The sequence below is a fragment of the Dipodomys merriami genome, unplaced genomic scaffold, assembly GCF_024711535.1.
Source record: "Dipodomys merriami isolate MVZ:Mamm:240054 unplaced genomic scaffold, mDipMer1.0.p SCAF_52, whole genome shotgun sequence".
In the NCBI taxonomy this organism is placed as follows: domain Eukaryota; kingdom Metazoa; phylum Chordata; class Mammalia; order Rodentia; family Heteromyidae; genus Dipodomys; species Dipodomys merriami.
The window spans coordinates 5704623-5732046 of NW_027206091.1; the positions used below are offsets into that span (position 1 = coordinate 5704623).

General features: G+C 51.0%; 1 protein-coding gene across 6 annotated transcripts; it reads left to right on the forward strand.

Annotated features, from left to right (window-relative positions):
• Nucleotides 1-2176: 2176 nt before the first annotated feature.
• Nucleotides 2177-27345, forward strand: Kctd15 (potassium channel tetramerization domain containing 15). Of its 6 annotated transcripts, none has more exons than XM_069998568.1 (7): nt 2177-2361; nt 5272-5377; nt 7514-7610; nt 8724-8899; nt 15523-15667; nt 19699-20004; nt 22993-27345. In XM_069998568.1, exons 3-7 carry the CDS (start codon nt 7545-7547, stop codon nt 23149-23151), a joined length of 852 nt encoding a protein of 283 aa, XP_069854669.1. In that variant the 5' UTR covers nt 2177-2361; nt 5272-5377; nt 7514-7544; the 3' UTR covers nt 23152-27345. The 6 variants fall into 6 exon arrangements, with proteins under 6 accessions (XP_069854669.1, XP_069854673.1, XP_069854671.1 ...); XM_069998572.1 differs by having other exon boundaries at nt 2177-2323; XM_069998570.1 differs by lacking the exon at nt 2177-2361 and adding an exon at nt 2909-3004.
• The last annotated feature ends 79 nt before the right edge of the window (nt 27346-27424 follow it).

Below are 27424 nucleotides of genomic sequence, written 5' to 3' on the forward strand. Positions count from 1 at the left end.
TGCTTTGGGTTTTTTTTTTTTTTGTCTTGTGGAGCAGAGCAAAAAAATGGAGGAAAGGTGGACAAATACAGTCAAGGTGCTCAATATACACTATGTAAAAACTGATCCAGGCGGGGCTAGGAAGGTGGCTTAGTGGTAGAGTGCTTGCCTAGCATGCATGAGGTCTTGGGTTCAATTTCTGGGTACCACATAAACTAATTAATTAAAAAAACTGATCCATGCAACTTGTGCCCTGGGACAGGAGGGGAAAACCGAGGGAAAGCAAAGGAAGGGGTGATGGTCCTAAAAGAAATGACTCCTAGGGCTGGGAAGGTGGCTATTGGTAGATTGCTTGCCTTGCATGCACAAGGTCCTAGGTTTGATTCCTTAGCACCACATAAGCAGAAAAAGCCAGAAGTGGCACTGTGGCTGAAGTGGTCAGGAGCTCACATTTGTAATCCCCACTACGCAGGAAGCTGAGATCTGAGGTCTGAAGTTCAGAACCAACCCGTGCAGGGATGCCAGTGAGACTCTTGTCTCCAATTAACCATCCAAAAGCTGGATGTGGAGCTGTGGCTCAAGTTGTAGAGTGCTAGCAGTGACTGAAAAAGTTCAGAGACAGCACCTAGGCCCTGAGTTCAAGACTCAGAACTGACACCAAAGGCAAAAAAAAAAAAAAGAGAGAGAGAGAGAATTATACTCATTATCTGACTCATAATGCTAACCCCTCATACAATACCTTAATACTTAATAAAACAATAATAATATAAAAACATATAAATGGGTATGTTATGTAAAATAAACAAGACATATAAATACATATATTCTAAAAACACAAACAAAATAAGTTACATAATAACATAAATAGTAAATTATAAAACAAATATGTTAAAATATACACATAAATTATATGCAGTATAAAAATAAATTATAAGGTCTGGGAATGTGGCTCAGTGGTAGAGTACTTGCCTAGCATGCATTATGCCCTGAGTTCAATTCCTCAGTACCACATTCATAGAACAAGCCAGAAGTGATACAGTGGCTCAAGTGGTAGCATGCTAGCCTTGAGCAAAAGAAGCTCAGAGACAGTGCTCAGGCCCTGAGATCAAGCCCCAGGACTGGCAAAGATAAATAAATAAACAAATAAATAATATATATATAAAGGAACTCCTCCATAAGTAAATATTAAAAGTATATAAATACATAGTAAATATAGCATATAAAATAGATAAATTAATAACCAATCAACTCCTCCATAAATAAATATTAAAATATATAAATAAGCTAGGTGCTGATGATTCATGCCTGTAATCCTAGCTACTCAGGAGGCTGAGATCTGAAGATTGTGGTTCAAGGCCAGTCTGGGCATGAAAGCCCAAGAGACTCTTACCTCCAATAAACCACCAGAAAACTGGAAATGGAGCTGTGGCTCAAAGTAGTAGAGGGCCAGCCTTTAGTGATAAGAGCTCAGGGACAGGGCACAGGCCCTGAGTTCAAGCCCCAGGACACACTACATACATAATAAATGATATAAGATATATAAATAATAATCAACCAACTCTCCCATAAATACTATATTAAACATATAAACACATAATAAATTATATAAAATATAAGTAAATAATAAATAAACAACTCCTTCCCCTTAGAAGAACAAGTTGCTGCTTATTCCCAAGTAGGAAACTTACAGAGTTGGGAATGTGGCTTAGTGGTACAGTGCTTGCCTAGCATGCATGAAGCCCTGGGTTCGAATCCTCAGTATCACATACACAGAAAAAGCCGGAAGTGGCTCAAGTGGTAGAAGGCTAGCCTTGAGCAAAAGAAGCTCAGGGACAGCGCCCAGGCCCTGAGTTCAAACCCCAGGACTGGCAAAGAAAAAAAGAAAAGAAAAGCAAAACCAGCACGGTGATGCTGCTGCTTCCTCCCCTCCCCCTCCCGTCAATCATCCAGGCCCCCACGGCCGGCAGGTCCCCCCCCACTGCCCCCCTTCATCACCACCACCCCCTGACCCCACCCCCACCCCACTTGCCCCAGGCGGGTCCCCAAGATCGCCCCCACCGGGCCTGGCCCCCGGGGCGGGCGCGGGGAGCGCGAGGCCCGGCCGGAGCCGCCGCCGAGTCCGTGCGCTCCGGGCCGGCGCTCCGCCTCGCGTGCGGCCTGGACCTGGCTTCCCGGGAACGGCGGGGCGGGGGGGTGCGCCCGCGCCCTGCGCCCACAAGGACGAGGAAGAGGAGGACGGAGGAGGAGGAAGGAGGGAGAGAGAAGCGGAGGAAGAAAGAGCAGCCAGGCAGAGGAGATGGGGGGGCCAAAAGAGAGGGCGCCGGCCCCCGACCCCTGCCCCCGGGTGTGCGCAGCCGTCACGCTCCCCCAGGGGCATCAGGGGTGCGTGCGGGGACGGGGTGTGTGGGGGGCTCCCCCAGCCCCGGGCGCCCCCCGGGCGGGGGCCGCGCGCAGCCCGGGCTCTTCCCGCCGTCCCCCCCCCCCCCAGTCTGGCCCGCGGCTCGGGGCCTCGGCGGCGCCGGCCCCGCCGCGCCCTCCCCGCTCCCCCCCGCACCCCGGGGCCCCGCGGCCCGGTGAGGACGCGCCCCGCTCCCCGCCTGACTTTGATTTCGGGAGCTGAACATTTACGTCCGGCCGCCAGCGCCCCGGGGTCGGGGTGAGGGCTCCCCGGGGCGCTGCCCGCCCCTCCTCCACGCCGGGTCCCCGGGCCCGGGGGAGGCCGGGGCGCCGCGTGGCCGGCCCGTGTGCGGGAAGGGGGGGGACCCGCGGGGGGGAGGGAGGGAGGGAGGGAGGGAGGGCGATGGCCCGGGGCGAGGGAGGGGGGGACGGCGCGGCCCCGCCACGGCGCGGATCCCGGCGCGCGTCCTCTGCCCCGCGGCCCGGAGCCCGGAGTCGCCGCCCCGCCCGCCCGGCCAGCCAGCCCGGCCCGCTTCCCCCGCCGCCGCCGCCGCCGCCGCCGCGCGCGGTCGATCCCGCCCGGGGATCGCTCGGCCTCCGCGTTCCCGTCACCCCCAAAATGCCCAGAGTGAGGAGGGGCCTGGGGGTCCCGGGGCCGCCGGGGTGTGTGGGGGCCCTGTGAGGGGGGAGGGGAGGCGGCGGCGGGGAGGGAGGAGGCGGGGAGGGGAGGCCCCGGCGCGCGGTGCGCCGCGAGGGGCCGCGCGGAGCGGGGACCGGGGCGGGAGGGGGGTGGGGGGAGGGCTGGGGGCGAGAGAGAGAGAGAGAGAGAGAGAGAGAGAGAGAGAGAGAGAGAGAGAAGAGCGAGCGAGAGAGAGGGAGAGAGAGAGAGCGAAAGAGGGAGAGCGAGCGAGAGCGAGCGAGAGGGAAAGTAACTCCCGGACGCGGGCTCGGCGCGGCGCGGGGCCCCAGGCCCGGCGGCTGCGGGGCGCGGCGGGCGGGGGTCGTGGGGGGGCGGGCGGGGTCGTGGGGGGGCCGCCTGCACCCCCACCTGTGCCGGATCCGCCGCCGGCTGGCCCCGGCTCCGAGGTAAGCCCCCCGCGCCGGGCGATCGCCGGCCCGGCGCCGCGCACTCCACCCCTCCCTCTCGTCCCCCCGAAGTGTGTCTGCCGATACCCCCTGCTTCTCCCCCAAAAAAGTCGTGGGGTCACCAGGTCTCGACCTGGGGTGCAGGGGGGCAGCGCCGGCTGCTTTTGTCCCCGCGCTGGGCGTGTGGAGAGGGCTGCGGGAGGGAGGGGGTGCGCCCAGCACAAAGGCCTGGCGCGAATAAGGGGCTGGGGGGGTGGGGACGGATTTCCCACGTGGGTTGGTCTTGACCGCGGGTGGACCCCCCTCCCTTTCCCACGTGGGAGGGGTCCCGGGAGCTGGCCTGCCCCCTTTGCCGGGGGTGTCTGTCTGTCTGCAGTCTGTCCGTCTGTCTGTGTCTAGGTCCATGGCTTCTTGAACCCAGTACTGTGGGCCAAGTACCTTGCAGAGCCGGGCGAGTTTACAGGGTTAGGCATGTGTTCAAAGCTGTGGGGGGAGGGATCGTAGAAAGGGGGTGCACTGGGCCCATCTTTGGGGCTCCCAGATGAGAGAAAGAAAAAGGAGGGAAAAAAGTCTCTAATGGGACAGAGGGGTGTCCTCTTAATGCCCACCCCGGTGGGTTGGTTTTTTTAGGGGTGTATGTGGGGGCACCCCATCTCCGTTTGGTAGATCTTAAGGCTGCACCCCAAATCCCCCTCTTTTGCAGTAGCGCCCGTCCATCCTCCAGAAGCCCCCTTTTCTCTCCCCCCCCTCCCCACTGCCTGCAAGTTTCCACTGTTATCTCAAACGTGCATGAAGGAATTTTATTGCACCGAGTGAATAACAGCATTAGTTTCAATTAATTTTTTTTTAATCCCGGCAACAATAAACTTTGAGAACAAAAGCGCTTTTTTTTTTAACGTCCTTAATTAGGCTAGCTTCCCATCTGTGGTCTCAGTGTCTGCCTCCCTGATTTAACTTTGTCCCCGCCCCCTCCCTCTGAACTCCCCCTCTTTTTCCTTCTCTCCCTCCCTTTCCAAGGGCCGGGCCAGACACTTGGGGTGCCACGGTCACCCCTCTCCCCAACCTCCCTGTGGCTGCCGGGCCTGGCTGAAGCCCGGCCAGGTGGTGTGGGCTCTGCGCTTCTGCGCCTTCTCCAAACCTCCCTACCCCCCTGGCATTTTCTGCCCTTGAGGACAGGGCCCCGCCGGCCATGGAGGAGAAGAGCTGAAACTTTGCAAGGCGCCTTCTGTTTACCTTTTATGGCGGAAAAAAAAAATTAAAAATAACAGCTTAGCAAAAGAAACCACTTCACCAAGAAAACGATTTTCAACGAAATCGTCTCCAAGCTGCCAGCGCCTCGCAACTCAGCCGGGTTTCATCACCCCCGGAGAGCTGAACAACTGCAAGCACAATGGGACACAAAGTCATTTTGTGTGCAAATGAGCAATGGTTGTCTGCTCACTTCCTTCTTGCTATGGAAGGGCAGGATGGGTGCAAGAACCCGGAGATCTCTCCCCTGCCACTGCTTGGAGCCAGAGGGTCAATCCTGGGCCAGGTTCAGGTTGCAAACCCTCAGGCAGGCCCGCTCTCCCGCTCTCCCTCTCTCTCTCTCTCTCTCTCTCTCTCTCTCTCTCTCTCTCTCTCTCTCTCTCTCTCTCCCCCCCCCCCCTTTCCCCCTCTCTCTTTCTCTCAGTTGTATCTCACTAAGGCCTGGGCAACAGGCTGAGCCTCAGGAGGATGGGCAGGCACTGGGTCTGGGTCTTGATGTGATACACCCAGTTAGTGGAATGCACTCTTTATAATCATCCATTTTTCTGCTTCTGATCCTAGCTGTGGTCTGGAGGAGAGGATCGTTCCCCAGCACAGATGCGTTGGTGGTTTGTTGAGGGAGCTTTGGAGATTCGGGTCAAGGCATAAGGCCTGGGGGCTTCTAATGGTGAGTTTGCCATGGACCTCAGGTTATGTTTCGGGGTGTGTGTGCTTTCCTGGCCAGCTGAGGTCAGCTTCTAAAGGACCCATTTATCCTCAGTGGGTCTTCCCTGAGGACTTATTCATTCCTCCAGTCTGTTTTGGTGTCTCAGAACCTCCTTGAGATAAATGACCTGATTTGTTTCCTTTCTTCCTACCTTCTTTCCTTCCTTCCTTCCTTCCTTCCTTCCTTCCTTCCTTCCTTCCTTCCTTCCTTCCTTGCTTGCTTGCTTGCTTGCTTGCTTGCTTTTCTTGCTTTGTTTCTTGAATTTCTTTTTTATTTTTGGCTGGGGCTGGGTTTGAACTCTGGACCTGGACACTGTCCCTCAGCTTTTTTTGCACTCTAACACTTGAGCCACAGCTCCAATTCTGGTGGGTTTTTTTGTTTTGTTTTTTATTTGGTTTTTTTTTTTGTGTGTTTTTTTGGTGGTTAATTGGCTATAAGAGTCTCACAGACTTTCATGCCCAAGCTGGCTTTGAACCTTGATCATCAGATCTCAGTCTCCTGAGTAGCTAAGATGACAAGGCATGAGCCACTGATGCCCTGCTCCTCCCTTCCTCCCTTCCTCCCTTCCTCCCTTCCTCCCTTCCTTCCTTCCTTCCTTCCTTCTTTCCCTCCCTCCCTCCTCTCCCTGAGAATCTGAAGCCAGGCTGGACTAGGAAAAAAACCCATGAGACACTTTATCTCCAATTAAACATCAAAAAAAGCTGGGAGTGGAGCTGTGGCTCAAGTAATAGAGCAGAGGGCTCTGAGTTCAAGCCCCAGTACTCCTCCTTTATAAAGAGAAAGAAAGAAAGAGAAAAAAGGCCATTACCCCTCACTTCTCCAGACAGTATCAGGAACTTTTTGTTTCGGCCACTCTGAAAGAAGCATAAGAGAGAGAATAAGTGCCCTTCCTTCACATTTGTCAGATTTGAAACTCACTCAACCTAGTGTATGTTTTAAAATGGGATGTTGAGTTTCAACATGTTGAGCCAGAGTATAAAGAAGGGAGGAAAAAACAACAACAACAAAAAGTCTTTTGGGGTCCTCATGATACCATGTAGTTTCTAAGAGTTAAACTTGTGGGGAAGAAATCTGGACTGGGTTTGTGGAAGTTGTTTGTGTCTGTCTGTCTGTCCGTCCATCTGTCCGTTTGTCCATCTGTCCCCTGGAGCCAGCCTCAACTCAGTGGCAGGGACTACCAAAAGATACCATATCTACCATTCTTCATCTCTCCCTCCTGCATGGAGGGGGAGGGTGGTCCTGGGAGTGACTCTATATTGAGGGGTACTCTTTATTTCTGGTAGCCATGACTGCCGCAGTCCCCGCCCCTCTGTAGCTCTGGGCAAGGGAGACAGAGTCTTATTTGCTGATGGTTGTTGTCTGGCCAGCTCCCTAATTTTAGCCTGAGGTGGGGGGAGGAGGGTTGTGCCTGATCCTGGGGTGGGGGGGGTCTGGAATAGATTAGGCACTGACACCATCCTCCTTGGGGTAGGGGGATGTGGGGGTCTGTAGAGAAGCTGAGAGGTGCAGATCAGTCCAACAAAAAAGATTTTTCTCTGCTCTTGGCCGCCATTGGAGAAGAGTTCGCTTCACAAATGATTTGCTTTCTGCTGCCCTGAGCACCCCAGCTTACAGAGGGTTGGGGGGGTACAGCACAGGGGGTGGGGGGAATCCTTCCTGAGCTCCTGGCTATAAGATTTGCTGTTTGGTACAAGAGGAGACATGCTTGGTAATATGGCTTTAAACCAAGAAAAAAAAAACATGTATACACCAGGAAAATCAGATTTGTGCTACAGCATTTTGTTTCAGTATTGCCATTAGTTGAATTCGCAGCCATGGAGCTGCCCAGAAAACACATGTGTGCACACGTGTGTGTGTGTGTGAGAGAGAGAGAGAGAGAGAGAGATTTATTCTATGCCCTAGAGGCCTGTTTCAGGGGTGTCACAGTCAGGAATCTTGGCAAGACAGGTGAAATCTGGGAGAGCTTCCTGGTGGACAAAAGATCCCAGAGAGCATGCTGAAGGTCATGATTGCAAGCGTCTCTGATTCGAGAGACCCAGCAGCACCCACAATGATTGAGTAGTAAACCTTCTGTGTCTTTGTCATTATTTCTCACAGATACCCTGGGCCGGGATGGAAGTCTAAATAAATGCCTCACCGGAAAGAGCGGACGAGCGAGTCCTCAAATCACAGTCACGGCCGGGCCGGCACTGTGGTGAGCTTAGTCCTGCAGGATGGGCTGGGGACAGCTGCTCTTTGCTAGAAATCCTACTTATTGGCTGGCCTTCGTCTGTCTTTTTTTCACCTTTCACTCAAGCTTTTTCGCTCAAGGCTGGTGCTCTATCACTTGAACCACATCCCACTTGCAGTTTTTTGCTGGTTCAGGAGAGAGGAGTCCTGAACTGAGACCCTCAAATCTCTTAGCCTGAGTGTCTTGGATTACAGGCATGAGCCACCAGCACCAGGCTTGATCATGCATTTTTTCTTTTTCTTCTTCTTTTTTTTTTTTTTAGAACCCAAAAGGGAAAAAAAAATTGCTCTTAATTTGATGTGAAATTTACTACATGTATAAAACTCACTGCCTCAGGAGCTTGAGGAAGTCACTAATTTAGAGGTGTCTTGTTACTGAGACAAACTTGCAAACACACACACACACACACACACACAAACCCTGAATCCCAATTCACAAATTGGTGATTCGTTCATCAGGGGATATTTCACATGTAACACATAAGCCCGCGACCTTTAATTAGAATTTTGCAGTTTGTTTTATGCCCCTAGAGGCTGACACCTTGAAAAAAAATTCTTTTTCCTTGATTTCTAATTGCTAATAAGCATTTTTCTTTCTTTCTTTCTTTCTTTTCTTCCCTCCCTCTTCCCCACAACCCCCTCTGGTACTTTAAAGAAAATGATGCAAATACACTTAATTACAGCGGTGGCCCGTAATTTGTCAGCTGAATATATGATTAGGCAGAGGCAGAAGGGATCTGATGAGATCTGTGATCACACTTAACAATAAAGGAGATGCAGGGCTCGATCTTTGGGAAATTATGGTTTTGGTTTTGGTTTTGTTGGTCATGGGGCTTGAACTTGGGGCCTGGGCGCTGTTCCTGAGCTCTTTTTCACTCAAGGCTAGCGCTCTACCCCTTTGAGCCACAGCTCTATTTGCAGGGTTCTTCTGGTGGGTTAGTTGGAGAGTAGAGTTTCACAGACTTTCCTGCCCAGACTGGCTTCCAACTGTGATCCTTAGATCTCAGCCTCCTGAGCAGCTGGGGCGACAGGCGTGAGCCTCGGCAGTCTGGCTGGAATCCTGTTTTGTGTTTTCCAGGAGGAAGGAAATATGTCCCGATTGTCACTCACCCGGTCCCCCGTGTCTCCTTTGGCTGCCCAAGGGATCCCGTTACCAGCTCAGCTCACCAAGTCCAATGCCCCTGTCCACATCGACGTGGGTGGCCATATGTACACCAGCAGCCTGGCCACTCTCACCAAGTACCCTGACTCCAGGTAAGACCTGAACACTGAGACTCGATGTTCCACCATGCTGACCTTAGTCCTGTGATCCAAAGCTCCTCTTTCTTCCTTCTTTCTTTCTTTTTGGGTTCATCCTGGGGCTTGAACTGGGCATTGTCCTAAGCTTTTGTTGTTTCAAGGCTAGCATTCTACCAGTTGGAACCACAGCTCCACTCCTAGCTTTTGGGTGGTTCATTGGAGCTAAGAGTCTCACAGACTTTCCTGCCTTGGCTGGGCTTTGAACCACAATCCTCCAGATCTCAGCCTCCTGAGTAGCTAGGGTGATAGGCATGAGCCACTGCTGCCCAACTTTGTTCTGAGATTTGGGGGGGGAGGACAAAGGCTGAGCATATCCCCACCTGGGAGCAAGTGCCTTCCTCCCACACTGGGCCATCCTGAGGGTGGCACCAAGGCTGACTTTTGCCCCTCCCAGGGGTAGATCTGGTTTCTGATGGTACCAAGGCAGGGCTGATGAAGGTAGAGGGTCTCTGAGCTCCTAGAGGTGATCTGGTGTGGAGCCCCCACAGCAAGGCAGCCCCCTCTCTCAGCGGACTGTGGAGGGCTGAGCGATGCTGGGATTATGATACCTGTTGTCTAATGCTTTTTGCATTTGGGTTTTTTTTTGGGGGGTAGTTGTTTGTTTTTTGTGCTGTGTGGAGCTTGAACTCGGGATCATTCAGGATCACTGTCCTTTAGCTTTGTTCACTCAAGGCTGGTATTGTACCACTTAAGTCACCCCTCTACTTTCTAACTTTTTTTGCTGGTTCATGGGAGATAAGAATCTCCACTGAATTTTCCTTATCCTGGCTGGCTTTGAACTATGATCCTCAGATCTCAGCCTCCTGAGGAGCTAGGATTACAGGCATGAACCACCACCACCACCTCCTGTCTATAACATCTATTTTATGCATTTAAAATAAGGAGTTAGCCAGGTGTCAGTTGCTCTCGCCTATAATCCTAGCTCCTCAGGAGGCTGAGATCTGAGGATCCGGGTTCAAAGCCAACCCTGGCAGGAAAGTCCATGAGACTCTTATCTCCAAGTAATCACCAGAAAATGGGATGTGGCACTGTAGCACAAGTGGTAGAGTGCTAGCCTTGAGTTGATGAGCTCAGAAACAGCAACCAGGCCCAGAGTTCATGCCCCATGACTGACCAAAAATATAACAAAATTAAAAATAAAAATAAGGAGTTAATGCTCCCCAGATACCCAGAAATCATCGCTGGGGAGCTTCTTTGGGGGTGTCTGTCACTGCGATGTGGTTGCAGTGCATAGCTGATCTTAGTGTGTGCAGGTATCTGCTTTTGGGGGGGACCTATGAGGGCCAGATAGGACCCTCCCAGGAAGAGAATGGCAGAGGTGGACACATGTCTGGTTCAGAATTTTGGGGTCTGGATAATGGTTGAGGCTTTTATTTCTTCAGCACAGCAGAGATTAGATGAGGAGCTGTTATAAGCCTGTTAGCATCTTGTATTGTCTGGGATGCACAATAAATTCTACTTGTTTCATTTGTTTTTGCCTTCTGTGGCATTCCCAAGTTGAGTGAGATAGGTCTTCCTTTAATCAGTTGATGATGTTTGTGGGGGAAAATTATAAAATCTATGTCTCACGCCCCCTTGGAAAAAAAATGACAGCCCAGGCTTGAGGGAGAAGAACCTTGTCCGTGTGTGTGTGTGTGTGTGTGTGTGTGTGTGTGTGTGTGTGTGTGTGTGTGTGTGTGTGTGTGTGTGTGTGTGTGTGTGTGTGTGTGTGTGTGTGTGTGTGTGTGTGTGTGTGTGTGTGTGTGTGTTGTTTGTAAAGGACAGTCCTGGGGCTTGAACTCAGGGCCTATACAGCTGTCCCTGTGTGTGTGTGTGTGTGTGTGTGTTGTTTGTAAAGGTCAGTCCTGGGGCTTGAACTCAGGGCCTATACAGCTGTCCCTTAGCTTTTTCCACTCCAGGCTGGTGCTCTACCACTTGAGCCACACCTTCACTTCTGCCTTTTTTGCTGGTTCATTGGAGATACAAGTCTCACGGACTTTCCTGCCTGGTCTGGCTTAGAACCTGGATTCTCAGATCTTAGCCTCCTCCTGAGTAGCTAAGGATGACCAGGCCTGAGCCACTGGCACCTGGCTTTGTTCTTGTCTTGGCTGTGGCAGCAGGGAGCTGGGGAGGGAGGGGCAGTCTTTCTCCTCCCCTAAGGCTTTGCTTTGCATGGGGTGCTCTCAGGAAGGGGCACCTAGGACCCTGTAGCCTCATGATCTAGCCTGGGGCTCTCCTCAGGCAGGCCCTGAGGGGCTGGAGGTTGCATTCTTTCCTCGGGCTGGGGCTTAGAACGAATCTGTCATTCTGCCTGGATGACTTCTGCTTAACCACTCCCCAAGCCTGCAGCCTTGCCTGGAGGCCAGCAGCCGGCCTGACTGGAGGACAATGAGGACACAGTGGGTCAGCTGGGGCCTGAGAAGTAGCTCACAAAGTTGGGCTAGAAAGACCCTTGTGTCCTTTCTTTAAGGATATTTAATTTTTGTTGTTGGTGGTGGTGGCCATGGTCTTGAACTCTGGGCCTAGGCACTGTCCCTGAGCTCTTCAGCTCAAGGCTAGCCTTCTGCTGAGCAACTGCTCCACTTCCGGTTTTCTGGTGGTTAATTGGAGATAAGAGTCTCACGGACTTTCCTGCCTGGGCTGGCTTTGAACTGAGATTCTCAGATCTCAGTCTCCTGAGTAGGTAGGATGACAGGCATGAGCCACTGGCACCTGGCTCAGATATTTTAAAAAATTGTGTGTGTGTGTGTGTGTGTGTGTGTGTGTGTGTGTGTGTGTGTGTGCTGGTACTGGGCTGTGTGTGTGTGTGTGTGTGTGTGTGTGTGTGTGTGTGTGTGTGTGTGTGTGTGTGTGTGTGTGTGTGTGTGTGTGTGTGTGTGTGTGTGTGTGCGCGCGTGTGCTGGTACTGGGCTTAAACTCAGGGCCTGGGTATTGACCCTTAGCTTTTTCGCCCAAGGTTAGCACTTTACTATTTAAACCACAGCTCTACTTCTGGCTTTTTTTCCCCCTCCACTGCTAATTGGGAATAAGAGTCTCAGACTTTCCTGCCTGGAATAGCATCGAATCATCATCCTCAGATCTCAAGCCTTGTGAGTAGCTAGGATTATAGGCCTGAGCCTACAATTGGTTTTTGGTTTTTGGTTTCTTATTTATTGAACCATTCTGGAAAAAGAAGATGAGCCCTTCAACCCAGTGTCACCAGTGATCACGTGGAGTTGGGAGAATCACGTATGCCGAGTCACTGTCCTGCCCTGAGTACCAGGGTGAAACCCAAATCCACCTCCCAAACCATGCCTGGCCCCAGGTGCCCTGGGCCTGCTGACCTCTTTTGATCCATAGCAGCCATAGACTCTGATTCTAGGTGGCTGGGCACATGGGCCACCGCGGCTGCTCCTGTCCTGTCTGGTGACATCTTTCAGCCACTGCCATTGCAACCCCACACTGGCAGCCATCCTGGCCAAGGAAAACAAATGAAGATGACTAGAAGAGTCTCAAGGTATTAACAGCTTGCACCTGAAATAGCCAGGAAATTGGAGCTGTTGGCTTTGAAAACAATAGTAATAAAAATTAAAGAAGCAATAGAAGAAAAGAAGGTTAAGAGGACACCGCATCTCCCTTTGTCTACCAGATACTTTTTCTGTCCCTAAGGGAGTGGGCTGCCAACATGTGAACTTGTCATTCTATGCAGGACTGCGGAAGGTGTTTCTATACACCCACAGGCTTCCCTCAGTGGATGGCCTGGGGTTGGTTTCCTGAGAGACAGATGGAGTCTCCAATAAGAATCCAGGTCACCAAAGGAACTGGCTCTTAAGACCCTGCAATTGGCTGCGAGTTCCTTCATGATAAGAGACTGAATCCTCCCTCTACCTGCTCATATCCATGAACAGCTCAGACACGAAGGATGATGAACTTTTTTTGTTGTTGTTGTCCTATGCAGAAGTATTCCTGGACAGATACTAAACCATGGAAAGATCTAGAACCAACCTACCCTGCAGGAAGGCAGGTTGAAAACTTCATTAAGTGTTTGTGTATTTGTTGTGCCTTATGGTCCTGAACACAGGGCTTGGTACTCTCTAGCCTGGCTCAAGGCTAACGCTCTTTTCACCTGAGCCATATCTCTGCTTCTGGCTTTTTGGTGGTTCCTGGGAGATAAGAGTCTCACAGACTTTTCCTGTCCAGGATGACTTTTGAACCTCGATCTTTAGATCTCAGCCTCCTGAGCTGTTGGGATTATAGGAATGAACCACCAGTGCCTGGGCAGGTTGAAAACTTTGGATCAATAAGTCAACCTAGATAAAATTAGCCAGCCCTGGAATGTGGGTGAACTGGGAGCATTGTAACCCAACAGGATGCCCCGGAACCACAGCCAGCCCTGACGTCAGAGGGGTTTGGTGCTCTGCCAGGCCAGGCACCGTGTTTGCAGCACAGCACATTGGAGCTCAGCCAGCCAAAGTAGGGAGAGTTCCCAGGAAAGCTGGGGTGGTAGCCCCCACCTCTTTTTGCTAGTGCATTATGTGAGCCTCTCCCCTGCGCCCCATAACACCTGGCCGCCGTGTTCAATTATGTTCTCCCTAGGGGTATCTGGGTGGCCCTCATCATTGTGACATCTGAATGTCCAAGTTGTGCTAGCCCAGTCCTTGGGTGCTTTTCCAGCAGGACTTTTGTGTCCCCAAGCCTAGGGATGGGGTGTCAGTGGGCTCCATGGTATAGAGGCCCCTGAGGGTTTGTATCTGGGCAGCTCCAGGTCTGATTGCAAAAGTTTGGGCCTCCACACCACTTCCTGTGGGCTCTGACCTGCTAGTACCCATTCATGATGCCATCTTGGCCTTTGTGTGTGTGTGTGTGCCAGTCCTGGGCACTGTCTCTGACTTTCTTTTACTCAAGGCTAGTGCTCTACTACTTTAGCCACAGTGCCACTTCTGGGTTTTTGGTAGCTCAGTGGAGATAAGAATCTCAGACTTTCCTGCCCAGGCTGGCTTCAAATTCTATCCTCAGATCTCAGCCTCCTGAGTAGCTAGGATGACCGGCATGAGCCACCTGCATGCGGCTGGTTTGGCCTTTCCTCTTTTGTTTTTGTTTTTCTGTCATTCCTGGGGCTTGAACTCGGGGCCTTGGCGCTGTCCCTGAGCTTTTATGCTCTAGGCTAGTGCACTTCACTTCAAGCCACAGCTCTACTTCCAGCTTTCTGGTGGTTCATTGCAGATAAGATTCTCACAGACTTTCCTGCCTGGGCTGGCTTTGAATCACAACCCTCCTGAGGAGCTAGAATGATAGACATGAGCCACCCAGAGTGGACCATGTGACCCTGGGCAAATCAACTGAATTTACCTTGTCTGGTGTTCTTTCCCCCCACCTCCTTTTGACCCAGGAACTGAATTCAAACTTGGCACCTACCCTTTTTGCTCAGTGGCTAGCATTCTACCAAGCCATACCTCCAACACCTGCCTGGTGCTCCAGACATGGGTGGGGTGAAGAACATGGGTGTCCCCAGTGATTGTCTTGGTTGCTTTGCATATGTCCACCAGATGTGTGGCTTTTAACTTTGGTGTCCAGTGGGACACTTTGTGGGATGCTTTGTGGGTGGATCGCTCTGTGACCCACTACTTTTTTTTGGGGGGGGGTTCCGGTCGTGGGGCCTGAACTCTAGGCCTGGGCGCTGTCCCTCAGCTCTTCAGCTCAAGGCTAGCGCTCTACCACTTGAGCCACAGCGCCACTTCCAGCTTTTATCTTTTTGCTTATGTGGTGCTGAGGAATTGAACCCAGGGCCTCAGGCATGCAAGGCAAGTGCTCTACCACTGAGCCACTTTCCCAGCCCGACCCACTACTTTTTATGTGTTCCCTTCCCCCCTTTTTTTTGTTTTGTTTGTCATAGGGCTTGAACTCAGGACCTGAGCTGCTTTTGCTCAAGGTTAGCACTCTACCACTTGAACCATATCTCTACTTCTAGCATTTTGGTGATTAATTGAAGATGTTAAGTCTCATAAACTTTCCTGCCCACGTTAGCTTCGAACCTGGTTTTCTCTCTCTCTCTCTCTCTCTCTCTGTCCTCCTCCTCTCTCTTTCTGTCTCCCCATGCTACTATTGGGACTTGAACTCAGTTTTCTCACCATGACCTGGCTTTTTCACTCAAGGCTGACATTCTACCATTTGAACCTCAGCTCCACTTCTAGCTTTTTCCTGGTTAACTGGAGATCTCAGATTTGTCTGCCTGGGCTAGCTTGGAACCTTGATTTCTCAGATCCCAGTCTCCTGAGTAGCTAGGATGACAGGCGTGAGCCACCACCAGCACCTGGCTATATGTGTCTTGCTGTAAATTTCCAGGTCTATATTGTACCAGTAGTCTGGCATGGGAGACAGGGAGTGCATTCCTCTCTGGTTGTGGCTTATGAGCATCGGTTGGATTAGTGGCATGTGCTATGGCTGTCCCAGTGACACATGAAATGGTAGCCTGACTGCCCTAGGTATATGCAGGTAGCCATCCCTAAGTTCCCCCTCCCTGCTTCTGCAAGCAGGGTGGGCCCTAAGGAAGGGGTGAGGGGGGCCCAGCAGGTGGATACCATCCTTCCTTCCCACAAATCACCTGGCCTGTCTTTCCACAGAATAAGCCGTCTCTTCAATGGCACAGAACCCATCGTCCTAGACAGTTTGAAGCAACATTATTTCATTGATCGGGATGGGGAAATTTTCCGCTACATCCTGAGTTTCCTGCGGACGTCCAAATTACTGCTACCCGATGACTTTAAGGTAGGTCTATAGGCGACGCCCGCCCCACCCCCTGCCCCATGTGGACATATTACACTGGGGACTCTGTGACTTAAATAAATGGACCCATGGTTGTCATGGCAACTGTAAAAAAAAAAAAAAAGTGAAATGAAGCCCAGGGCTGAATCCATTGTTTTTGTTTTTGTAATTTTGCTTTTCGCACATTTTTAGTATATGTATCAGGGTATAACAACAATTAAGCTTACCCAGGTGAATGTGAGTTGTATTTGAGGACTGCTAGGTACTAGGAGTTACCAGCAGTTAAGATAAATGGGTGGCAATGTATAGAGGAGGGGCCTCGGAAACTGCCTCCAGATACTGGGGTGTCTCTCCACGCTGCCCTGAACCTGCTCAAGTTGCTCTGGTTCCTTTCGTTCTACATTATAGGCCCCTGAAATGATGGGAGGATGAAAACTTAGATCTGAACTAGTCTATCTTCAGTGTAAGTGTGCACACATATATACATGCATGCGCCAGTCCTGGGGCTTGAACTCAGGGCCTGGACACTGTCCCTAAGTTTTTGTACTCAAAGCTAGCACTCTACCACTTGAGCCACAGCTCCACTTCCAGCTATTTTTTTGGTTAGTGCATTGGAGATATAAATAGTCTCATGGACTTGCCTACCCATGCTAGCTTCCAACCATGATCCTTAGATCTCAGCTTCCTGAGTAGCTAGGATGTGAGGTGTGAGACACTGGTGCCCAGCCAGCAGTCTGACCTAGAGAATCATGGACCTTTTTCCTAGGTCACATTTGAGCTTAAAAAAAAAAAAAAAAGCAATGCAAAAGGAAACCATAGGCCCTGCCTGTGGTGCTTATAACCTAGTGGGGAGATACATGTGAACCTGAATTCCATAATTCTATGGAGTGTGGCCAAGCGTGGTGGCTCACACCTGTTATCCTGCTACTCAGGAGACTGGGATCTGAGAATGAGAGTTTGAAATCAGCCTGGACGGGAAGGTCCATGAAATTCTTTTTTTTTTTGGGGGGGGGTGGTTCCGGTCGTGGGCCCTGAACTCTGGGCCTGGGAGCTGTCCCTCAGCTCTTCAGCTCAAGGCTAGCACTCTACCACTTGAGCCACAGCACCACTTCCGGCTTTTTTCTTACGTGGTGCTGAGGAATCGAACCCAGGGCCTCGAGCATGCAAGGCAAGTGCTCTACCACTGAGCCACCTTCCCAGCCCCTGAAATTCTTTTTTTTTTTTAACAGGATACTTGTCATTTTATTTGTTTTTGTTTTTTGTTTTTTATGTGGTGCTGAGGAATCGAACCCAGGGCCTCAGGCATGCAAGGCAAGCGCTCTACCACTGAGCCACCTTCCCAGCCCCGCCCCTGAAATTCTTATCTTTAATTAACTACCAAAAAAATCCCCCAAAACAAATCAAAAGTGGTTCAGTGGTACAGTGCTTGCCTTGCATGCATGAGAACCTGGGTTTAATTCCTCAGCACCACATAAGCAGAAAAAGCCGGAAGTGGTGCTGTGGCTCAAGTGGTAGAGCACTAGCCTTGAGTGGAAGAACTGAGGGACGGTGCCCAGACCCAGAGTTCAGGCCCCACAACTGACAAAAAAACAAAAAAAACAAACAAAGATAGAGGGCAGGAGGGATTATTTCTAGAGCCCAAGGACCAGGATGGAGATAGGAGATGGAGGTAGGCAGAGACTTATTTTTAGGAAGAAGCTGCAAATGGCTGTTGGTGGGGATTGAGTCCTAAATTGGTGGGTGGAGATCCAGAAGTTGGTGTTGTGAAGCCCTGAAGTTGGGTGTGAAGCCCTGTTCCTTTTGTTTTTGTTTTTGTTTTTGTTTTTTGTTGGTCGTGGGGCTTGAACTCTGGGCCTGGGCGCTGTCCCTCAGCTCTTCAGCTCAAGGCGAGTGCTCTACCACTTGAGCTACAGCGCCACTTCCGGTTTTCTGGTGGTTTTTATTGGAGATAGGAGTCTCACGGTCTCTCCTGCCCGGGCTGGCTTTGAACCGCGATCCTCAGAAATCAGCCTCCTGAGTAGCTAGGATTCCAGGCGTGAGCCACCAGTGCCCGGCAAGCCCTGTTCCTTTTGTAGACAACTTGGTGAGGGCATAGCAGGAGTCCTTCAGGGTGTTGAGGAAACAAAAGATATATTAAAACTCCTGGATGGTGAGCGCTGGTGTCTCATGCCTGATATCCTAGCTACTCAGGGGGCTGAGATCTGAGGACCACAGGTTCAAAGCCAGCCTGGGCAGGAAAGTCCAGGAGACTCCCATGTCCAGTTAACCATCAAAAAGCTGGAAGTGGAGCTATGGCTCAAGTGGGTAGAGCACTAGCCTTGAGCAAAAAGAATCTCAGGGATAGTGAGTTCAAGCCCCAGAACAGGCACAGGAAAAAAGAAAAGAAAAACTCTGGAAATGGTGCAAGCCTGGAAAGCAGAGGGCTGGGCTGGAACACAGAGGAGTCTGCAGGGAGGCAGGAAGTGTGTCTGACCAATGGCAGATGTAGAGATGAGGGGCCAGGACTCAACCTCCTTTGGAACAGTTCCAAAGGTTGTGTGCATCTTGGCCTTTCTGCCAGGGGGCCTCAGGCTTGCTAGCCAGACCAATGCACTGAGCCCCAATGGTTGCTGGGGACCCTGGCCACTGGGGCTAGTGTAGGAGCCTGTGTTTGATTGGAGCACATGTCACCATCTGAGGAACAGATCGTGTGAGCTTGCCCTGTCAGGGAGTAGGCTGCCTGGTACACAGTGGGTTTTGCCTGCCTAGACACTTCATCCGGCTCTCTGCCAAGCTTGTCCCTTTCAGTCCTTGCTCTACTTATCTCAGCTAACCTGGACACTGTCCCTTAGCTTTTCCACTCAAGGCTGCTGGTGCTCTACCACTGTGAGCCACAGCTCCACTTCCAGCTTTTTGAGTGGGTCATTGGAGATTACTCTGTTGGATTTCACCACCTGGGCTGGTTTAGAATTGTGATCCTCAGATCTCAGCCTCCTGAATTGCTAGGATTACAGGCGTGAGCCACTGGTACCCAGCTTCACTTTTTCACTCAAGGCTGGTTCTCTACCACTTGAGCCACAACTCTACTTCCAGCTTTTTTGGTGGTTGATTGGAGATAGGAGTCTCACAGACTTTCCTGCCTGAGCTGGCTTTGAACCATGATCCTCATATCTCAGCCTCCTGAGTAGCTAGGATAACAGGTGTGAGCCACCAGCACTCAGCTCATAGCCATTTTATTTTATTTATTATCAGTATTATTTTGTTAGTCATGGGGCTTGAACCTGGGGCCTGGGCACTGTCCCTGAACGCTTTTGCTCAAGGCTAACATCCTACCACTTGAGCCTCAGTGCTGCTTCCAACATTTTTGGTGGTTCATTGGAGATAAGAATCTCACAGACTTTCCTGCCCAGGCTGGCTTTGAACTGTGATCCTCAGCTCTCAGCCTCTTGAGTAGCTAGGATTAACAGGAGTGAGCCACCAGCGCCAGGCTCATAGCCATTTTATAGAGGAGGAAACAGACTCAGAGAAGTCTCCTGGCTGGTAGATTGGTGAGGTTGAAAATCTAGCCCATCCAGGTGTGTCCCGAGAGGAACCTTTTACCCCAGGGCTGGAAGGAGGGCAGGCGTGATGGGAGCTGTTCCCATCCTGGCATCTTCTGTGGGTGAGGTTCTAGAAGGCCAGCAGGTCCCTGAGTTTAGGCATAGCCTCTACCTCTCCAGTTTGGTTTCCTAGGCCTCTCCACGCTTCTCTTTGCCTCGAATGCAAGCTGGATGGAAAAGCCAGAGAGGGAATCATAAGGCGCAGGTGCGCACCAGCCCACAGCTAGACTCCTGATGCATACGTTTCCTGTGCTCCTTTGAGCTCTTTTGTTGTTGTTGTTGTTCCTCTGTACAATGGGTACAAACACCCAAGTCCACACTGTGCCAAAGATAGCAATTCTCACAGTGGCAGGGAGATGACGTCCCCTGGGTTTGGACTGACAGATCGAATGTTCGCCCCTCTCCCCCTTCCCCTCCTCCTCCTCCAACCCTGTGCCATGGACCCCACATCCACAGGACTTCAACCTGCTGTATGAGGAAGCTCGCTTTTACCAGCTGCAGCCCATGGTGCGGGAGCTGGAGCGCTGGCAGCAGGAGCAGGAGCAGCGGCGCCGCAGCCGGGCGTGTGACTGTCTCGTGGTGCGCGTCACCCCAGACCTGGGGGAGCGCATCGCGCTCAGTGGAGAGAAGGCCCTCATCGAGGAAGTCTTTCCTGAGACAGGAGACGTCATGTGTAATTCCGTCAACGCCGGCTGGAACCAGGACCCCACGCACGTCATCCGATTCCCACTCAACGGCTACTGCAGGCTCAACTCGGTGCAGGTGAGCCCCTCCTTGCAGGACACATAGGGTCTCCCCTCCTCCTCCCTCCAACCCCAGCCCTCTCCACTTCTGAAGAAGCCTGAGGGTGGCAAAGCTAGACTCTAAGAGGCACAGTCCCTGAAACCCAAAAGCCCTCCAGTACTGTCTTACAGAAAAAGCAACAATGTGTCCATGCATAATTTATGCCCCTGCTCATAATTAAATGATAACACCTAAGGGGTTAGACTTAAAAAAAAATTGATCTGTACTTCCCCCCCTCCAAAAAAAAAAAGGTTCTGTTTTAAAAAAAATAAAATGGCCCAGAGTATTTTCAAACCAAGTGTGCTTCATTAGGTACCTACAGTCTGACTTTGGATTTATTTAATGGAAGTCAGGCACTACAGAAAGGTAAGGTATTGGAGGCTCTTAATGCCTGTTATCCTAGCTACTCAGGAGGCTAAGATCTTAGGATCGTGGTAAAAAGCCAGCCTGGGTCTAAAAGTCCATCAGGCTTTTTTTTTTTTTTTTGGTCGGTCATGGAGCCTGAACTCTGGGCCTAGGCACTGTCCCTAAGCTCTTCAGCTCAAGGCTAGTGCTCTACCACTTGAGCCACAGCGCCACTTCCAGCTTTTTCTGTTTATATGGTGCTGAGGAATTGAACCCAGGGCCTCATTCATGCAAGGCAAGCACTCTACCACTGAGCCACCTTCCCAGCCCCAGTCCATCAGACTTTTATCTCCAGTTTACCAGCAACCCCCCTCACCAGCAAAAAAAAAAAAAGGCTGGGAATGTGGCTTAGTGGTAGAGTACTTGCCTAGCATACATGAAGCCCTGTGTTTGACTCCTCAGGACCACATATAGCACATAAACAGAAAAAGCCAGAGGTGTGCCAGGCGCCGATGGCTCACGCCTGTAATCCTAGCTACTCAGGAGGCTGAGATCTGAGGATCATGGTTCAAAGCCAGCCCGGTCGGGAAAGACCGTGAGACTCCTATCTCCAATAAACCACCATGACCAAAGAAAAAAGAAAAAGCCAGAAGTGGCGGCTTTATGGCTCAAGTGGTAGAATGCTTTCAGGCCTTCAGTTCAAGCTGATATGGATCAAGTGCCTGCCTTGAGTGAAAAGCTAAGGAACTGACCAAGTTGCGGAGTTCAAGCCCCAGTACCAACACAAAGAGAGGAGAGGACAGGGAGGAAGGAAAGGAAAAGGAGACAGAACAGAGGTCGAGTCTCCTTCCAAAACCTGCTGACCTGCCCTCCCCCTGACCACACCCCATAGCTGCCCAAAAGGTTTCTGTGCAGGCCAGATATGTCTAAGTCTTGAGAAGCCTAAACAATTGGGATTGGAGGCGTGGCTCAGTAGGTGGAGCTCTGTCCAATAAGCAAAAGTGGACTTAGGTACTGAGTTCAAGTCCAGGACTCAAACTAAGGGGGAAAAAAGGAAGCCCAAATAAGAGTTGGGGGTGGGGAGCTGGGCACTGGTGGCGCACACCTGTAATCTTAGCTACTCAGAAAGCTGAACTATGATGATCGAAGTTCGAAGCCAGCCTGGGCAAGAAATTCCTTCTCTCCAATTAACCTCCAGAAAACTAAAAGTGGCGCTGTGGCTCAAGTGGTAGAGCGCTCGTCTTGAGCCGAAGAGCTGAGGTGAGGGGACAGCACCAAAGCCCAGAGTTCAAGCCTGTTCCATCTTCCCTTTTTTTCCCTGAGCCAGACATTCCACTTGCTGTGAGTCTGAACTTGCCCAGTTCAAGACCCAGGTGTCAAACACAGGACTCGGACCCTCCCCTCCCCTCCCTCCCTCACAGAGCCCAGAGCTCAGAGGACCTGGAGGCTTATGAAGACTCCCACCCTGAGGGGATTCCCCTCCTTTCTCTCACCCCTCAACTGCTGATCCCTCAAGGCTCAAACCACCTGGGTCTCCCTGCTTAGGGAAGCAGGTGGCTGCCCAGAGGCTGATGGGGGGTGGAGGGGAGGGTGGAGGGACAAACTATTATTATGGGTAGGAGGCTGGGAGATGCTCTGGGCTATGTGTGGTCCTGAAGGCAGCAGGGAGAGACCTCTACCAGGTCTGGTGGAGTTGGGCTCTTTCCCCCTCCACCGCCAAAGGGCTTAGCTGCTGTCCTTTCTGTTGTGGAACCCAGCTGGGGGAATAGCCAGGACCTTTAAGGACCATAAAAGACCTATGAGATTATCTGATACCTGGCAGGAGAGATTTTTTTTTAATAGACTCCTCATGGCCCATCTGCTATATTGGTAATTGTTTTTTGTTTGTGTACTGGGGCTTGAATTCAGAGCCTGGGCACTGAGCATTTTGTATTCAAGCCTGGTGCTCTACCACTTGAGCCAAAGCTCCACTTTGGGCTTTTTGGTGATTAATTAGAGATAAGAATCTCCCCAGGCTGACTTTGAACCTTCCCAGACCTCAGCCTCCTGAGTAACTAGGATTATGGGCATGAGCCACAACTGTGTGTAGATAACTTTGTATGGCCCAAGAATTGTTATAAATATCCAAATGGCTCTTGGCAGGAGACAAAAAAAATGGTTCCCCATCTCGGCCCTAGACTGAAATCTTCCCAAGAGACTGCAGCTTGCCCAAGCCAGGCTAGGCCAATTTGTTTTGTGCTGGACTGGGGCTTGAACTCAGGGCCTAGGCACTTTCCCTGAGCTTCTTTTGCTCAAGGCTAGCACTCTACCACTTGAGCCACAACGACACTTCCAGCTTTTTCAGTGTATGTAGTACTCAGGAAACCAACCCAGGGCTTCATGCATGCTAGGCAAGCACTCTACCTCTAAGCCACATTCCCAGCCTCTGGCTTTTCTGATGATTCACTGGAGATGAGTGTCATGGATTTTTCTGCCCAGGCTAGCTTTGAACCCCAGTTCTTGGATTGCAACCTCTTGAGTAGCCGGGAGTATAGATATGCATCACATGGGCTCAGCCCAGGCCAACTCTTGAAGCTGGACATTGCTGACCCCCCCCATTTTATTCCTCCCCCCTCTCTGCAGGTCCTGGAAAGGCTGTTTCAGAAGGGGTTCAGCGTGGCCGCGTCCTGTGGGGGTGGTGTGGATTCCTCGCAGTTCAGCGAGTATGTACTATGCCGAGAGGATCGACCCCCACACCCCATCTCCACTGCTGTCAGGATAAAGCAGGAGCCTCTGGACTAGGCCCTGTATTGGTGCCCACCTGACACCCTCCCCCCCAACCTTAGCCCTGGGGGAATCAATGACCCCGCCACACCCCCAGGGACCTGGAAACAGTGCCGGGGAGTCCCGCAGTCCGGCCTCTGCACCCTTAGCAGTGGTCATGAGACTGAGGGTAGGGGCTGGAATGTCGCCTGCCAGGCCTGGAGAGCAGCAGGTGTAGTCATCATCATCGTCGTCGTCGTGGTGACAACAGAATGGGATGCTGGCCCCGAGGCACACTCACTGAAGGACTGAGCATGTCACCCAGAGAAGCTGTAGCTGGAACTCTGGCTGGCAGCTCCCTGCCCTCCCAGCATCCTCTGAGGCTGGAGGACCACCGAGGCATCCACCCCTCCCCCCTCCAGCCCATCCGGAGCAGCTATTTATCCCTCTTCACACACACACACACACACACACACACTGGTGGATGGACTCTGGCATTGGAGTTAGCTTATTTTTCTACAATATTTAAAACTGAGGCGAATGTCACTGCACAGGTCAGTGAGGTCGCCCACACACCAACACTGCTTCTCTTGGTGCTGGGTTCTCTCCCATCAAACCTATCGGCAAGGCCGATATGGTGGCTGAGCTGCTGGGCACTGGAGCCCCTGTTCCTGCGGGGCTCGGGCTCTGGGGACTGATGTGAAGAGGACATGGCTGGGGAGAATGAGGCAGTGCAGTTGAGGGAAGGGGGATGAGAGATCTGCTGGATCTCTCCCCATCTGAGACTTGGACCTTTGCCATCACCCAGGACTCAGGTGACAACACACACAAAGGGAGTCCCCTAACCTCCTCCTGTTCCAGGGGCTCCCATACCCATCTGAGTTCATGCACATCTCGGCCCTTGGCAAAGTCTTCCTCCACATCTGAGCCGGCACAGGGCTATACTTTTACCTCAGGAATGGGAACACCCCTACACACACACACCCCAATTATGAAGGGGCCCAGGTGTCAGTAACATTCTCTGGGTCCCCAACTCAGGGAGCTACCTCCAGCTCCAATTTGTTTTTCCACACAACAAGCACCACTTGGAGTTCCCATTAAACGTGAGCCTGCCGGCAAGATCTCACATCCAGGCTGTCCCAGTGCTCTTGTAACCCTGGGGGTGGGGGGTGGCGTTTCCAATGCGTACTGACCCTGAGGGGTGGGAGAGGGCAGGATGTCCCCACAGATCTGCTGCTTCTCAGATGGCATGCCCAGCCATGGGCACCCCACCTTCCTTCTCCCAGCCTTGTCCCATTTTTCTGTGCACTGCTCCTGAGTTAGAGGAACTGTCGAGAATCAGCAGGTGGGGTACCCCCCCACACCCCACTGGCACCATTCCGTGTATAATGCCTGTAGACTTGTATATGACACCCTCCCCTTTAATATTGTAAAGATGATGTATAATTGTGAGTTCGTGTCCACATTCCATTCTCCGTTGATGCCATAAATTGATGCCAGAAAGCAAAAGACTGAAACTCCTCTGTCTCCTGGACAGAAAGCTATGGCCACATTCCCACACTTGGAATTCTGCAGGAAAAGTCGGGATAGGGGAGTAGAGGCTTTCTTAGTCCCTTCTGTTCGAATCCAGGGACAACACTGCCACTGGTAGATAGGAGGGCCGGCTCCTGAACTTGGCATTTTTTATTATATTTGGTTATTTCTTGGCTATTGATTCCAGATGCAAACAAAAAGGGGAAGTGAATGTATCTGGGGACTTTGTTGGTTGGTCTGTTCTGTGCTGATACTAGAGCTTGAACTCGGGGCCTCAAGCTCTTTTTTTTATTCAAGGCTGGTCCTCTACCACTTGAGCCATGCCTCCACTTCCAGGCTTTTTTTCTGGATTATTGGAGAAAAGAGTCCCATGGACTTTTCTGTCCAGGCTATTTTTGAATTTCAGTCTTCAGATCTCAGCCTCCTGAGTTGCTAGAATGACAGGCTTGAGCCTCTGGCACCCGGCTAGGGGAGCTTTGGAACTCAGTCTAAAATGGTGGGGATTTCCTGTCTTGCTGGCTTTTGGTTAGAATTGGTGCTCTCTAAAACCCCACAGACCATTGCCATAGCTTAAGCCAGCAAAGGGACATGCCAGCTACACATCATCTATGTAAAGCCAAGGTTACAGTCCTAGCTGGGCACAAGCGGCTCACACCTGTAATTCAAGCTACTCAGAAGGCTAAGTTCTGAGGATTTCAGTTTGAAGCCAGCCTGGACAGGAAAGTAGTATTCATCTCCAATAAGCTACAATACACACACACACAAAAGCCAGAAGTGGGAGCTGTGGCTCGAGTGGTGGAACATTAGCCTTGAGCAAAAGAAGCTCAGGGGCAATGCCCAGGCCCTGAGTTCAAATACCAGGACTGCACCAAAAAAAAAAATTAGTCCTATCCCTTCGTAGAGAAAAGGGGTCTGGATCTGTCACAGGATGCCAGTGTGTGTGTGTGTGTGTGTGTGTGTGTGTGTGTGTGTGTGTGTGTGTGTGTGTGTGTGTGTGTGTGTGTGTGTGTGTGTGTGTGTGTGTGTGTGTGTGTGTGTGATCTGTCACATAGGATGCCAGTGTGTGTGTGTGTGTGATCTGTCACATAGGATGCCAGTGTGTGTGTGTGTGTGATCTGTCACATAGGATGCCAGTGTGTGTGTGTGTGTGTGTGTGTGTGTGTGTGTGTGTGTGATCTGTCACATAGGATGCCAGTGTGTGTGTGTGTGTGTGTGTGACATAGGATGCCAGTGTGTGTGTGTGTGTGTGTCACATAGGATGCCAGTGTGTGTGTGTGTGTGTGTGTGTGTGTGATCCCCTAGCTTTTTCCCTCAAGTCTGGTGCTCTACCACCTGAGCCATAGTGCCGCTTCTAGCTTTTTGCTGGTAAGCACGTGTGCTGCCCAGGGTCGCAGTATCAGCTCCCGAGCCTGTGCTGCAGCCCTGGCCGGTCAGTGTAGGAACCTTCTCAATAAAGTTGCCTCTTTATTTAAAAAAAAAGAGTTGTCTACTCTGGGATCAGGCTTCAAACTCTAGACCTCAGCCTTCTGAGTAGCTAAGGATTTACAGGTTGTGAACCACCAGTGTCCAGCTGAGGCCTTTTTTGTATGTTTCCCCATCAAAACCCTTTATGTTCTAACCCACAAGGACCCTTCTCCATGCCTGCCAAGGACAGCGATCTGCCCCACAGTACAGAAGCTCAGGCCAGCAGTTTTTGGTCTAGAGGACATAAGGTAGACACCACCTCATCCCACAATCTAATTTGGTGGACAGATCATGCTAGGCTTCTCTGCGTAGCAGTGCACCTCTGGTTTGGCACATCTGCAATTTGGCATCAGGCTTCTATCTGAGACTAGGAACAAAGTGTCGTGTTTACTAGAAAGGACGTCTTTGTGAGCGCAGCTGGATGCTACCCAGTGTGTATGGATTTCTCTGGCAAATTAACCAACTTGGGTCTGATGGGTGGAGATTTTTCAAATCATTTTCCCAACTTATTTTGTGCTCAAAGTAATAAAAGAGTAACTCTTAACCATACTCCATGTTACTCCATTTGCTACTGAAGGAAATCCAGGGGTTGAAAGTGTGGCTAGTCACTAGCCAGTGAGCAAAAGTGTCAGTACCAACTACAAGTTCCGGCCTCAGAACAAAAACCAAAAAGTGATTTTTACATAAACTGGAGATAATATCCCCCGATCTCTATGAACTAAGTACCTTTTTTCCCCCACTTTGGTCCCTGTGCTAGAGATTGAACTCAGGAACTGGGTGCTGTTCCTTATTTTCGTTTTGTTCAAGGCTAGTGCTCTACCACTTGAGCCACAGTTCCACTTCCAGTTTTCTGGTGGTTCATTGGAAATAAGAATCACATGGACTTTCCTGCCTGGGCTGGCCTTGAACCACAATCCTTAGATCTCCATCTCCTGAGTAACTAAGATGACAGGTTTGTGCCACTGGTGATCAGCAATCTATAATCTTTTCAGGAAATACCAGCAGTAGCCAGTGTTACTTCTGCTCTTCCCTAAACCTTAGAACCAATTTTAGATTTTAAGCAATTGGACAGAGCTGGGCCAACATCTCTTCCTATTTCCCCCCAAACCTCTGCCAGGGCAGAGAGCTGGGCAAAGCCACAGCAGGTAGGAACTCAAAACCAGGTCATTACACTATTCTTTGAAAACTGTGTGGTTGTTTTGTTTTTAAAGCTGCTATTTGACTGTGTTCCATAGAATAAAGGATATTTTATAAATTACACGCTGCTCTGGTGCTTTTTGTTGTTGTTGTTGTTGTTCCTGGATTGAGCCTTGAA

Bases quoted from the DNA above. Each gene is read 5' to 3' on its own strand.
- Kctd15 (XM_069998568.1), top strand. From the start codon at position 7,545: ATGCCTCACCGGAAAGAGCGGACGAGCGAGTCCTCAAATCACAGTCAC. The intron at 7,611-8,723 runs GTGAGCTTAGTC...TGTGTTTTCCAG, and splicing joins ACGGCCGGGCCGGCACTGTG to GAGGAAGGAAATATGTCCCG. The intron at 20,005-22,992 runs GTGAGCCCCTCC...CCCTCTCTGCAG, and splicing joins GCAGGCTCAACTCGGTGCAG to GTCCTGGAAAGGCTGTTTCA.